A 15,224-nucleotide genomic window follows, 5' to 3' on the forward strand; every position below is an offset into this window, starting at 1 on the left:
TCTCCCATTGCGGAGCACAGGCTCCGGACGCGCAGGCTCAGCGGCCATGGCTCACGGGCCCAGCCGCTCCGCGGCATGTGGGATCCCCCCGGATCGGGGCACGAACCCATGTCCCCTGCATTGGCAGGTGGACTCTCAACCACTGCGCCACCAGGGTAACCCCAAACCTAACTGCTTAACACTCAGGCTTGGAAGGTCTTGTATAAGTCCCACCCAGGTCTCTGACCTCATTTAGTACTATATAACACCTAGCCCATTACACTTACAGTATGCTAGCCTTCTTTCTATTTTTGGAACATTCTATGTACATTCTTACCATGGGGTTTTTGCACTTACTTCACTTTATTGGAAGCTTTCTATTCCCAGGACTTTTGAATGGTTGGTTACTTCATATCATTCAGGTCTCAGTTCAAATGCTTATGTCCATTGACATTTATCCACCTAATTTAAATTTACCCCTAGGATACTTTTCATATCAATCATGATGTTTTACTGTCTTCACAGAGTTTACACTGTCTGAAATCTTGCTCTTCTTTGAGTTTTTGTTTGTTTTATTGTCTGTCTCCCCTCTAAAGCTCCATGAGAGATGGCCTTATGTCCTGCCCTATACCTACAAAGACAAGGAGGTATAGAATAGGGCTTGATATTTAGTAGATCTTTAGTAGATACACTGAATGAATGAGTGTGTTTTGTTTGCAGCTGCAAGTATTTTGGTATTAGTGGGATATGGGATATGTTTGTATAGCTCAGGGAATACTGTCAAAAAGGTAGACAAGAGCTTTTTATGACCTGTGAAGGCCTTTCTGGTCTAGATAGTGAGTGTGGACTTTACCCCGCAGTTCAAGAAGGATCATTAAAGACTTGTGAGGAAATTTGTCACAGTCAGATTTGTGATTTATAAAGATCACTTTGGCAGTCTGGAGGAGCAAAGTACTGGAGGAGGGCAAGAATGAAAACAGACTACTTACGGGTTAATTATCGATGTGAACTTTAGACAGTTGCTGGAAGACTGGATTGGTGGGAACAGATTGAAGAGGTTGGAAGATGGGTTGTATTGGGTTGGCCAAAAAGTTCGTTTGGGTTTTTCCACAAGATGCTATACTTTTTGGCCAACCCTGTATAAGGGTTGATGACCACCAGTTAGATTGGAGGGATGAAGGAAAGGAAGGGGTAAAGAATGACTGCTAAAATTTTGGCTGAGTGATTGAGAATTTGATTTTGGTCATTTTAAGTTCAGGAGGTCTTTAGAACATGGAGTTTTGTAGGATTCAAGTGCCTTAAATACCAGTATTATGAGTTGACATTAAAGTGAAAGTAGTTTACTTTTAAATAGGATGAAAGTGCCAGTCAATTCACTGTGAACACCTAGGAACTTGGTTTTTATTCTTCCCCAAATAGCTACAGAAGGGTAGGTGTTAGTGGGGCCACTTTTTGTTTGTTTGTTTAACAAAAGATTTGATTCATTTTTAGAAACGAGCAAGTTCAATTTTGAACAGATAATTCGGACTGAAAATTTTAGAGGACTAGGTGTCATGTGAATTAAAAAACCTTAAGTTATATTTGGAGTTAGAATTACTTCATTATAAGGCCATCAGGAAATTATAAAGTATGTCACCATGTAACAGAGTTCCCTTAATGGGTAGTTATTTTTTTATCATTCTTTTAAATATTTGAAGATCATCTAAACACAATTTTAGTTATAGCATATTTGATGCTAAATTTTTCCAGATAATAGCTGACAAATTTAATTGTGGTGAATAAGATAGCATATATCTTATATCTTAGTTCAGAGCTCAGACTCTGGAGTCAGCTCAAAGTCAGTCCAAAAGTTGGTGTTGCCACTTTGTAGACAGATAGCCATGGACAAGATAGTTAACTTCTTGATTTTAATTCATCTCTAGGATGGGATAATTATACTTAATTCTCTTTAGGTGTGAAAATTAAAATTAAGTATGTGTGGTATTTAGCATAGTGCCTAATATTTTAGAGGTATTTGTAAAAAGATAGTTTATTAAAAAAATGTTTTATCATAGATAAGTTAAAATGTATTAAAACGTCGAGATAATCATATAATGAACCCTATCACATAACTTCAGTAAGTTTTAACAAATATCTCAGTCTTATTTCATTTATACCTCCCCAACTGTACTATTTTGAGGAAATCCAAGACTCAAATAGTTTTATCCATAATTTTTCTATATGCATCCATAAAAAATAAGTGTTCTTTTGTTTAGCACAGGCAATATAGCCAATATTTTTGTTGTTTTTGTTTGTGTTTTATTGCGTTACGCAGGCCTCTCACTGTTGTGGCCTCTCCTGTTGCGGAGCACAGGCTCCGGACGTGCAGGCTCAGAGGCCATGGCTCACGGGCCCAGCCGCTCCGCGGCATGTGGGATCCTCCCGGATCGGGGCACGAACCCATGTCCCCTGCATCGGCAGGCAGACTCTCAACCACTGTGCCACCAGGAAAGCCCTAGCCAATATTTTATAGTAACTTTAAATGAAGTATAATCTATAAAAATATTGAATCACTATGTTGTATACCTGAAACTACTAGAATACTATATGTAAATAAACTGTACTTAAATAAAAAAATAATTTTTCATCATTAAAAAGGGATTCTTTTTTGTTTTTTAACATAATTTCAATACCGTTATTACACCTAAAATAATTATAATAGTTCTTAAATATTATCAAACATCAAATCAGCATTCATTGTTCCCAATTTTCTCATAAATTTTTTTCTTGACAATTGGGTTTTGGGGGGTTAATATTTTATGTTATTAATATGTTAATATTTTCCCTTGCTTCCTTTATTTTTGTAATATATTACAAGAATATATAGCAAATATATACATTTATCTGTAAATGATGCATAGTATTTTACAAGTTAAAGATTTATATAAATCGTATCATATTGTATGATTCTTCTTAATTTGCTTTTTATCTGGTAATATTTTTTTTGTTTGGTAAGATTCTTTCTTGCAGTTCATCCATTTCCACTTCCGAATCATTCATTTTTTTCTTTTCTTTCTTCCTTCCCTTCCTTCCTCCCTTCCTTCCTCCCTTCCTTTCTCCCTTCCTTCCTTCCCTCCCTCCCTCCCTCCCTCCATTCTTCCTTTTTTTTTTCGAAGTATAATTCACTTAAAACACTATGTTAGTTCAAGGTGCACGACATAGTAATTCAGTATTTCTGTACATCACAAAATGATAACCATGATAATTCTAGTTACCATACAAAATGTTTACACTATTATTGACTATATTCCCCATTCTGTACATTTCACCCCTGTGACTCATTTATTTTGTAACTGGAAGTTTTGTACCTCTTAGTCTCCCTCACATATTTCATTCATTCCCCCATCTCCCAAGATGATTCATTAAAAAAATATATACTTGTCATTATTAAAAACAATCTGGAATAGGTTACAACCTAATTTTTTACCATTTCAGTTTAAAATTTGATCAGAAGAGTAAGCGTGTATACTCTAATCAGGCAGTTAAAGGAGGATCTGTATATAAGGAATATATCAACTTTAGCTATTATCTATCATTATTGGCCTGTGTGCATTGTCTGTTCAGGAAATAAAGGCAGACAACAGATCAATGAAGCCTTCAGAACAGAGGATAGCAGTTTCACTGGTGGAGCATTTTGTAAAAACTTGATTATTTTCTCTGTGAGATATTTCTTCCCAGTTTTATTGAGATATAATTGACGTGTAACGTTGTATTAAAGTGTATAACGTAATGATTTGATATATGTATCTGTAATATTAGACTGAGGACTTCACATTTTGCTTTTGAAGAAAGGCTACTTAGAATTTTGAAGAGGTGTGGTAAATATACATCTTTGGAGTTAGTGTTAATAGTGGGACAAAGATTGAGTAAACTTTTCAGCAGCAGAAATCCTTGAGGATCCATTTGTTTATTTTTTAAATCACAGTTTGAGAGGAAAGTAGACATGGTTGGATAAAGGGGGAAATTGTTCTAGGATGAGAATATTAAATAATCTAAAGATATAAATTCTTCCAAAGTTAATTATAGAATGCAGTTTGAAAGAAAATAACTATAGAATTTGCTTTAGAACTTGACAGATCTTAAAGTTCTTCTGGAAGAATAAATAGGTGAGATTATTAAAGAAAAATCTGAATAATAGCTAGTGTAAACTTTCAGTAATTAAATCTTTATGATAACTAGCCCAAAAGTTTATAAATCATTGGAGTAGACTAGCCCTCCAAACAATCGTGTTTAGAAATTGAATGTAGGGCTTCCCTGGTGGCGCAGTGGTTGGGAGTCCGCCTGCCGATGCAGGGGACGCGGGTTCGTGCCCCGGTCCGGGAGGATCCCACATGCCGCGGAGCGGCTGGTCCTGTGGGCCATGGCCGCTGGGCCTGCGCGTTTGGAGCCTGTGCTCCGCAACGGGAGGGGCCGCAGCGGTGAGAGGCCCGTGTACCGCAAAAAAAAAAGAAATTGAATGTATTATAGTGGTAAATTATATAATGTATTAATATTTTATAATATGTTAACATAATATATTAAATGGTATTAGAATATTTGCTTTGTGGTTTGATTAAAAATCAGCTTAGTCCTTTACACTGTGTATTTAAATAAATTCTAAATTTATTTAAAATAAATGAAAAAAATAAAACCTTAGGAAAACAAAAAGAAAATATTCTCAAATGTTTATCAGAACTTGGTAGGAAGAATGACTTTTAAAACTTGTTTGTGTTAGTCCTATCTGTCATTTAAAATTTATTCTATGTAAAAAAACAAAACTGCATATCAGCAACAGTATTAGCCGTAACCATGAAAGTGACAGAAATATAAACTTGTAATCCAGATAAATCTTCCAACAAATTGGTATTTGTTAGCAAGTATGACCAAGGCATACTACCTTTATTATGCAGAGAGCACATACAAGTTTTTGGTCAAAGTATAAATGCCAATTTAAATAAATTAGCCAATGACATTATGGTACAGTGCTCAAGATGAAAAAGAAGACAACAGGGAAAAATGTATCCCCTTACTAGTAAAAAACAAAACATTTAAAAGTAAAATTTCATGTCTTTTCACCCATTAGACATTTAAGAAACTTTTTTTTACAAAAATAACAAAATCGTAATGAATTAGTACATCCATATCTACTGATAATTTAAGCTATTAATAGTCCTTTTGTCCCCTAGCTTTACTGAGGCATAATTGACATATAAAATTGTAAGATTTTTTTAAATGTACATCTTAGTGATTTGATATGTGTATACATTGTGAAACGATTCCCCTCATTTAGTTAATCAGCATATCCATCACTTCACATATTTATCTTTGTGTATGTGTATACATGTGTGTTTGAGAGAGAACATTTAGTCTTAGCAAATTTTAATTATATAATACAGTTTTATCAACTATAGTCACCATTTTTTATATTAAATGCTCAAACCTTATTCATTTTATAGCTGAAAGTTTGTACCCTTTTACCAACCTCTCCTTAATTCCCCCATCCCCAGCCACTGGCAGCCACTTTTCTACCGTTTCTATAAGTTTGACTTTCTTTTTTTTTTAAATTCTCATTTAAGTGATATAAGGCAGTATTTGTCTTTCTCTGGCTTATCCACTTAGCATAATGCCCTTGAGGTCCATCCATGTTGTCACTTAACAGATTTTTTAAAAAATCAGTTTGCTGAGTATAGATTCAGTATTGATGCACATTCAGTATGTATGAAAATATTTAGACTCTTGGATCCAAGAATCCCTCTACTGAAGAAATAAAACTGTTCACCAAAAATAATGCTATTTATAATAGAAAAGCCAGTAAGCTGAATGCTTATGATTTATATAATAGTGATAAGCAGGAAAATTTTATGTTATGAATATTATGCATAGTGTACTGGTTAAGAGATGAGTTTGAGTTGAGGCTCTAATTTATTAGCCCTGTGACCTTAGTAGAATTACCTTTTTTTGTCTCATGTTTTTTCATCTGTAAAACTGAGCTAATAAAACCTACTTAATAGTGGGTTTGGTGGATGGATTAAATGAGGTGTAAAGTTTTTAAAATATATACAGGTGTTCCTGGCTTATTAGGACTCAGCATGGTAGTGACAGATAGCCAGATAGGTAGGTAGACAACATAGAAACATTCTTATGCTATTTTAATTCAAGTAAATCATGATATAAAATTATCATTATACATAAATACTGATTTTGCAACCAAATATAAATTGCCGTTAACAAACACTGGAAGGAACTAATCCTGTTAGGGCAGTTTGCCCTCCATCTGCCTACTGTTTTCTCTAATGTACTTGAATTTGTAATAAAACATGTTTTAAAATTAAAGAATACATGAAATTCACCTAGAGAGAGTTATGAAATACATCAAGACCACATTCTGTAGGAATACAGCTGTCAGATACCTCTCTTGGATTTCGATAGTGATTTTTGCCTCTCCATCCTTCTTGTAGAGAACTCACCTCAAGGGCAATGATATCTACAGCTTGGCACACAGACTATTGTTAGATGCTCAGAAAACATGTGTTAAAAGCATTATTGACTTTTATGTAATAGACCAGTGTATTATAATTTAAATGTGTGGATATTTGTGTATTTTATTTTAAAAGAACAAATCGCTTATAAAATTGAGGTTAGTTTGTGTGACATTGAGTATCTTCTGTGTTCTAAGTAAAGCAGTGGATAATAAAAGGGAAAGGAGTCATGCCAAGTTGTTAACAATGGGAATATTTAAGGGCATGGGATTACTAGGATCTCATTTATATGAGAATATTATAATGAACATGTTTTAAATTTGACAAAGGACAAAAATGCTTAATTTGAAATATAAGTTCCATATAAACCATCAGGTGTTTTAAGTTAAGAGTTTTATATTTGGGGTTATAGATGCCATTTATTAGTAATTGTGTTACTTTTGATTTTCTAAAATTATCATGGCATGTTAACAGTCATGCTGGTTAATATAAAATAGCACATGTAAGAAAATTACAAAAATAATTTTTTAAATGAGCTCAACATATTAATAGTAGAAAAATGAAATTCCCTCAAAAAGTGAAGATAAACCTAGTGCTAGTATTGTCTTAGTTTTTTGTATTCTTTAAAAAAAAATTTTTTTATTGGAGTATAGTTGATTTACAATGTTGTGTTAGTTTCTGCTGTACAGTAAAGTGAGTCCATTGTAGATACACATATATCCATTTTTTTTTATTCTGTTCCCATATAGGTCATTACAGAGTATTGAATAGAATTCCCTGTGCTATTCAGTACGTTCTTATTAATTGTATTCTTTTATTAAGTGTATTTAGCAGAGTATTTAAAGCTTAAATTGGATATTTTGGTTTTCATTAGAGTTGCATTTTGTTTTATTTTAGCTTCTCACCATGGCTAACTAAAATTCTTTTTTTACTTTTCAAGGAAAGCAAGTCTTGCTCTGATTCGAAAAATGATTCATTTTTGCTCTGAAGCACTCTTGAAAGAAGTTTGTGATTCTGATGTTGGTCACAATTTGCCTACAGTACTTGTGGAAATCACTGCAACAGTTCTTGATCAAGAGGTCAGTTTATTATCTTTATTGAAATTCCTGTAGCTTTAATTCCCATTAGATAGTAGTCAGTAAAATAATTTAACTTGTGTCCTAATTTTATTAAATCATTTTGTCTGTACAAATGATTGCATTTGTCTACTCCACGCAGCTAAACTTATTTTTATCATTTTCCCTTAATTTCCTTTTTTTTCCCCCCAGGACGACGATGATGGCCACTTGCTGGCTTTGCAGATCATAAGGGACTTAGTAGATAAAGGTGGTGATATTTTTTTGGATCAGCTAGCCAGACTTGGTGTAATTAGCAAAGTGTCAACTTTGGCAGGTCCTTCCTCTGATGATGAGAATGAAGAGGAATCAAAACCAGAAAAAGTGAGTGGTCTTAATTGCAATGGTATCTATCAGGAATAGGGTTTCTTTTGAGGAAATGTAGTTCCAGTTACAATGGGTTTTGACAAAATAATGGCAGTATGGAGTAGTATTATAATTTTTTAAAATTTGGTCACTTTTCTTTTAAAATACATCATTGGTAAAATTTAAAACTTGAAGAAAAGTTGCAAATAAAGAATATCAGAACATCCTCTATCCAAAATCACTAATTATTGACATTTTGCTCCAGTTGCTTTGTTACTTACAAAGACACACGTGTGCACGCACATTTAAAATATATTTTTTGAGGGAATTTCCTGGCAGTCCAGGGATTGGGACTCCGAGCTTTCACTGCCAAGCGCCCGAGTTCGATCCCTGGTCGGGGAACTAAGATCCCATAAGCCGCGTGGTATGGCCAAAATAATAATAATGATGATGATAATAATATATAATTTGAGAGAAGCTGGATAATAGTGCCCCTTTTTGTAAATATATTCATTTATTTTTGTTTTGTTTTGGCCACACCTCGTGGCATGTGGAACTTCCCTAAATAGGGATTGAACCCGTGCCCTCTGCAGTGTAAGCACGGAGTCTTAACCACTGGATCGCCAGGGAAGTCAGTGCCCCTTTTTATACCTAAAATCTTCACCAAAAAACCAGGACATTGTCTTATAGAATCCTAGTATAGTTATTAAAATCAGGAAATTTAATATTTATAGAAAATGTTATCTAATCCAGAGACTGTATTCAAATTTGCCATTGCCCTAATAGCAATGCCCTCCTACGGCCCACGCCACCTCCCCCGCCCCAGAATCCAGTCTAGGAGCACAGTACATTTCGTTGTCATGTTGTTCCATTTCTCAGCTTTTCTTTTTCTTTCATAGCCTTGGCATTTTTTTGAAGAGGACAGACCACTTAATTTGGACAATGACCCTCACGTTGTGTTTGTGCCGTGTTTCTTCATAGCTAGATTCAGGTTGTGTGTTTTTAAGCAGAAAGACTATAGAGGTGATGTTATGGCCTTCTCATGTGTAAAATGTGCCTTTTTAGAGGCACATGATGTCTGTTTGCGCTCTTGCTGTTGACGTTAACTTGGATCAGTTGGTTGTGTTTGTTTCTACCAGGTTTCTCTATTGTAACGATTTTTTTTTTTTTGCGGTACATGGGCCTCTCACTGCTGTGGCCCCTCCCGTTGCGGAGCACAGGCTCCGGATGCGCAGGCCCAGCAGCCATGGCTCATGGGCCCAGCTGCTCCATGGCATGGGGGACCCTCCCGGACCGGGGCACGAACCCGTGTGCCCTGCATCGGCAGGCGGACTCTCAACCACTGAGCCACCAGGGAAGCCCTGTAAAGATACTTTTTCCCTTTTGTAATTAATAAGTAATTTGTGGGGAGATAATTTGAGACTGTGCACATAAGCTGTTTCTCTTTAAACTTTTATCCACTAGTTTCAGTACCTATCGATAATTCTTGCCTTAGATTGCATATTTAAAAATATGCCTTATTTGTCTCTACCAATTGACAGCAATGACTTAGTCCTACCATTTAGTGAATGATTCCTACATATTAGTGACTGAGTATTAAGTTTTGAGAGAATGGTAGAGTATGGATTGTAATTGTAGAATCCTGAGTGGTTTAGTGTATATGTGTGTTTCCTAAATTACTGGAGATTTAACAAAAAACAAAACAAGAAGTGATATCTGGGTTCATCCCCTTGGAATTCTTTCATTCAAGAAATAGGTTACAGATCCAGCAGTCTTTGTAGAAGTTAACAAGCAAACATTTATATGAAAATGTTAGGAACCTACAATAGCCAAAGCATCCTTGAAAATGAACAATGTTGAAGGACATACACCAGCAGATTTCAAGTCTTATTATAAAGCTATAGTAAGCAAGAAAGTGTGGTAGTGGTGTAAAAATAGATTAATGACCCACACATATATGGTCAATTGTTCAAAGAAAGTGCTAAGATAATTCAGTCACAAAAGGATGGTCTCTTTAAAAATGATGCTTGAACAAGTGGATAACATGCAGAAATATGATATCTTACCCCTTTTAACAAAAAAAGAAATCATGAACTGAAATGGATGCGCTAAAACTGTAAGGCTTCTTAGAGGAAAAAGAAGAAAATCTTAGTGACCTTGAGCTTGACAGAGATTTCTTAGATAGGACATTAAAAGATTATAAAAGAACAAAAAAATAATAAATTGTTTTCATTAAAATTAAACCTTTGTTCTTCACACTACATTATTATTTTTTAATATATTTATTTATTTGACTGCACAGGGTCTTAGTTGCAGCACACAGGATCTTCATTGTACCATGCAGGGTCTTTAGTTGAGACATGCAGGATCTTTTAGTTGCAGCATGCAAACTTTTAGTTACGGCACGTGGGATCTAGTTCCCTGATCAGGGATCGAACCCGGGCCCCCTGCATTCGGAGTGGAATCTTAGCCACTGGACCACCAGGGAAGTCCCCAAAATACATTATCTGGAAATGAGAAGACAAGCCAGAAGATTCTTTGAGATTTATCTTTATTCTTTGAAAATATCTTCTTCTTTTGTTTGTTTTTTGACTGCGCTACGTGGCTTGTGGGATCTTAGTTCTCTGACCATAGATTGAACCCCTGCCCCCTGCAGTGGAAGCATGAAGTCCTAACCAGTGGACTGATTTTGGCCTTCATTTTTTTTTTTCTATTTTATAAATAAATTTATTTATTTATTTATGCCGTGTTGGGTCTTCGTTGCTGCATGCGGGCTTTCTCTAGTTGCAGTGAGTGGCAGCTACTCTTTGTTGCCATGCACGGGTTTCTCATTGCGGTGGCTTCTCTTGTTGAGGAGCACGGGCTCTAGGCACGCAGGCTTCACTAGTTGTGGCTCGCAGGCTCTAGAGCACAGGCTCAGTAGTTGTGGTGCACGGGCTTAGTTGCTCTGTGGCACGTGGGATCTTCCTGGACCAAGGTTCAAACCCATGTCCCCAGCACTGGCAGGTGGATTCTTCACCACCGCACTACCCGTGAAGTCCCTTGGCCTTCATTTTCAGTGGACATTTTCAGTTCCTACAGGGACTCTTGGCTGATCATTTTCCAGCACTTGAAGAGATATTTCATTGTCACCTGATGTGCATAGTCTCTACTGAGATGTTTTCTTCTTCTGGCTGTTTTTAAGACTTTATAACTTGTTTTTAGCGATTTGACTTTGATGTGCTTATCTGTTTGGTTTGTGTGTGTGCATGCACATGTGGGTTTTCTGCCCCTGCTCAGGATTATTTAATTTTTTTTGGTCTGTGGGCTTACAGTTACATCACATTTGGAAAAATTTTGAACTGTTGGTATGATGATTTTCCACTCGGGCTGTTAGGAATGCAAATGTCTGACCACCCCGTGTGACCTCTGAATTGTTCACCTTACCATTTTCAAGTCATTCTTTGCCCTGCCTTATGGAACATCACCTGTACACAGATGGGCTGGTACTCAGTAGAGATTTCCTGGTGACCGCTTTGCACATTTCTAGAGGCCTTTTGTGCTTGACTCCCTGATCCTGAACTCATCCACCACATATTCCATTTGCCTTAATCTCTTCAAACACAGATCTCCATTTCCTCAACTTACACTGCTGGCCTCTGTGTTCCTTCTTCTTAAGGCCTTAGCCAGAAACTCTGTCTGAGCCTAAGCGGCTTACCTTATTTGTTTCTTTTTTCTGGGAGATCATGCAGTCCTGTGTTGCTTGTTGTCCAGTATTTGAAAACGCTTTTTCATGTATTTTGTCTGTTTTTTTTAGTTGTTGACAGTGGATAGGCAAGTCTTGATCCTTATTAATCTATCATGGCCTGGAGCACAAGTACTATGTTTAGGGAAATTTATAATCCATATTTTATAATCTTATTTTAGTGTTATAAGCTAAGTACTACTTCAGGGAAGAAGCATGTAAAAGATACATTTAAAACAATTTTAAGTATAATAAGTCTTCATAAAGTTTAAAAGTACTTTACCCATACACGCATGCATGCACACACATGCCAAGATCATATATGTTAATGATGAATATTCTTAATATTAAATGTTGTCAACAGAATAAAAATTTTTTGGATGCCGGGGTAGGCAAACAGTGTTTACAAGTTATTTTTCTTTTAAACACGCTATAGCTAACATTTTGATGATTATAGGAATAATCCAGTATACTTGATTCACTTGGCTAAGGGTGGGAACTTATAAATTATATTGTTAAAACACATTTCTGGTGATTCTTTTGCACCCTAGGTTTGGATACCATTGATCTAGTGTAAACATTCATTTTTTACAAATAATCTGTTAGGCCCAGAGATATGGTGAGTTTATCAAGTCCTAGATAATTAGCTAATTGTGTGTAAACCTAATCCATTTGTCTTCTTTACCTTTATACCTGGAAATGTTATAACTTTGGTTATTATGTGAATTTCTTGACTTTTTTTTAGGATGGACTTTTAAGATTATAGGTAATTAGTTGAATCAGAATATGTATTAAAATACAGGCAGATGAATATTCAGGATGTTTTAATTCTGAATTTGATTCATGGTCATGTTTTTTTAAGTACTTATGAATATTTGGAATATAAGTTATTTCCCATGTTTCATTGAATAATTTTACACATTTAGGAAGATGAACCACAGGAAGATGCTAAAGAATTGCAGCAGGGTAAGCCATATCATTGGAGAGACTGGTCCATCATTAGGGGAAGGGACTGCTTATATATATGGAGTGATGCAGCAGCCTTGGAACTATCTAATGGCAGTAATGGATGGTTTAGATTTATCTTGGATGGAAAACTTGCCACCATGTATTCAAGTGGTAGTCCTGAAGGTGGATCGGATAGTTCAGGTAATATTTTGTTTCTGTTAAAATGTTTTACTAGTTTCTGTAATTTTGATAATTTGTTTTTCTGCTCATATTTTTGCCACCATTGTCATAGCAATAGCACGTCCTTGTTGATCATATGGCCATTTCTTTAATATTAACAGAAAAATGATTGTACCATGAAAGCATTTCATACTTTTTTATTGTATGAGACAAGGAATAGCATTGTATCAATATCTACTTTTACTGTCTCCATCCTTTAGGTAAAGGTGCCTCTTATCACGTAATGATGAACTGCACATGTGTGATGCTGTCTCAAATTATATCTTTTCCCAAAAGCCTTCTACTTTAAAAAAATTATGGCTGTAGGATTGTTTTAATGCTTGAACCTAAATAATATCAAACCAGTGAGAGTATATCAGAACAAAACTTTGATGAAAGTTTTTTAATAAAATTGATATTTCAATAGGTATTTTCCTTAAAAAAATGGAATATTTGAAAGGATTGAAGTTTTAAAACAAACATTTTGTCTTTATAGAAAGCAGAAGTGAATTCTTAGAGAAGTTACAAAGAGCTCGAGGCCAAGTAAAGCCATCTACTTCAAGTCAACCTATACTCTCAGCACCAGGACCCACTAAACTCACTGTAGGGAATTGGTCACTAACATGTTTGAAAGAAGGAGAAATTGCTATTCATAACTCAGATGGCCAGCAAGCAACGATATTGAAAGAAGATTTACCTGGTTTTGTGTTTGAATCTAATAGAGGAACCAAGCATTCATTTACTGCAGAAACTTCTCTGGGTAAGTATGTAGGTATGTCAGTTTAACAGATAAGAATAAATGAATATGTTAAATTGCAATAAAATATGTTTTGTGAAATAACTTTTTTTTTTTTTTTTAAGGTTCAGAATTTGTGACTGGCTGGACTGGCAAAAGAGGCAGAAAACTAAAATCTAAGTTAGAAAAAACTAAGCAAAAGGTATTATTTATGGGATTTGCTTTGTTTTTTGTCTTTTATACTGATGTAGCAAGGCTTCAGGGGTAGATTGTAGGCATTTAAAAAATTGAGCCATGTAACATAAGCTACCCTAATCTAATGTATTTTTAGTTTTCCTCTTCCTGTGCTTATTATCTTATTTTCCACAATATGTATACATTTACTTATAGTTTTTATACTATAAGTAAACACTTATAGTTTTTATATTATAAGTATAAAAATACTTACAGTTTTTATACTATAAGTAAACACCAACATTAAAATAGAAACAAAATTGAGACAAAGTATAAAATTTAAATTATTTTAAAATTATGTGAGTTATTAATGTCACAGAAACTTTAAACATGCTTTAATTATGATTAATGATAGTAATTTTAGTGATGTAGTGGGATTGAAAATGCATTATTATAATTTACAGTCTTGATTTAATACTTCGTGATGAATCAATTTGAATTCCTGGTTCTAGATTCAGATAATTTGATGCTTAGTTTAATGGCCATCTCAGATGAAACCACTGTTTCAAAAAGATACAGGAGCAAATATGTTACGGACTCCAGGACCAAATATGTTATTGACTCATATTACTAATTTTTAAATTCTATCCATTTATTATGAATTGGTTTTTTCAAAAATAAAGCCATTATATTTCTCTCTTTCTTTTTTTTTTTAAATTGGGGTATAGTTGTTTTCCAATGTTATGTTAGTTTCTACTGTACAGTGAAGCAAAGTAGAGTTCCCTGTGCTATACAGCAGTTTATTAGTTATCTTTTATACATATTAGTGTATATATGTCAGTCCCAGTCTCCCAGTTCATCCTACCCCACCCCACCCCACTTTCCACCCCCCTTGTGTCCATACGTTTGTTTCCTACATCCATGTCTCTATATTATATTTCTTTTTTAAAAAAAATATTTATTTATTTATTCATTCATTCGGCTCTGCCAGGTGTTAGTTGTGGCACTCGGGATCTTCATTGCTGTATGCGAGTTCTTGGTTGCAGCATGCAGGATCCTCAGTTGCAGCATGTGCGCTCTTTAGATGAGGCATGGGAACTCTTAGTTGTGGCATGCGAACTGTTAGTTGTGGCAGGCGAACTCTTAGTCGCAGCATGTGGGATCTAGTTTCCTGATCAGGGTTTGAACCCGGGCCCCCTGCATTGGGAGGGCAGAGTGTTAACCACTGGACCACCAGGGAAGTCCCAAGCCATTATATGTCCATCTTTATTATATCAATTGTTCTTGAATTTTTTAATTTTTAAAAGAGAAAATAAAATCTCATAGTTAGATTCAGTATCTTCTGATGACACATTTTTATTTTACCTAAAATAATGATACAGTTTTTTCATATAGTATGTGAAGAATGCTTTTGGGTGATTGGGATAGGGGGGTACTTGTGTGGCTTTGGCCATAGGAATAGTCATAAGGGGTTTTATTTGGAGCACTGTATTATATATGTTATATATATTATATATATTCATTCA

At 35.1% G+C, this 15,224-nt stretch overlaps 1 protein-coding gene across 2 annotated transcripts in view; it reads left to right on the plus strand.

The window, feature by feature from the left end:
* The window catches only part of HECTD1 (HECT domain E3 ubiquitin protein ligase 1), an 88,203-nt gene that overhangs the window by 35,114 nt on the left and 37,865 nt on the right, over positions 1–15,224 (plus strand). For both annotated transcript variants that reach the window (XM_065871078.1, XM_065871079.1), the window contains exons 10-14: positions 7,417–7,555; positions 7,745–7,915; positions 12,548–12,770; positions 13,285–13,548; positions 13,650–13,726. In XM_065871078.1, the coding sequence (XP_065727150.1) occupies positions 7,417–7,555; positions 7,745–7,915; positions 12,548–12,770; positions 13,285–13,548; positions 13,650–13,726 (874 nt within the window). The remainder of the gene's footprint in view (positions 1–7,416; positions 7,556–7,744; positions 7,916–12,547; positions 12,771–13,284; positions 13,549–13,649; positions 13,727–15,224) is intronic.

This window comes from Phocoena phocoena, chromosome 2 (assembly GCF_963924675.1).
Source record: "Phocoena phocoena chromosome 2, mPhoPho1.1, whole genome shotgun sequence".
NCBI classification, from domain to species: Eukaryota; Metazoa; Chordata; class Mammalia; order Artiodactyla; family Phocoenidae; genus Phocoena; species Phocoena phocoena.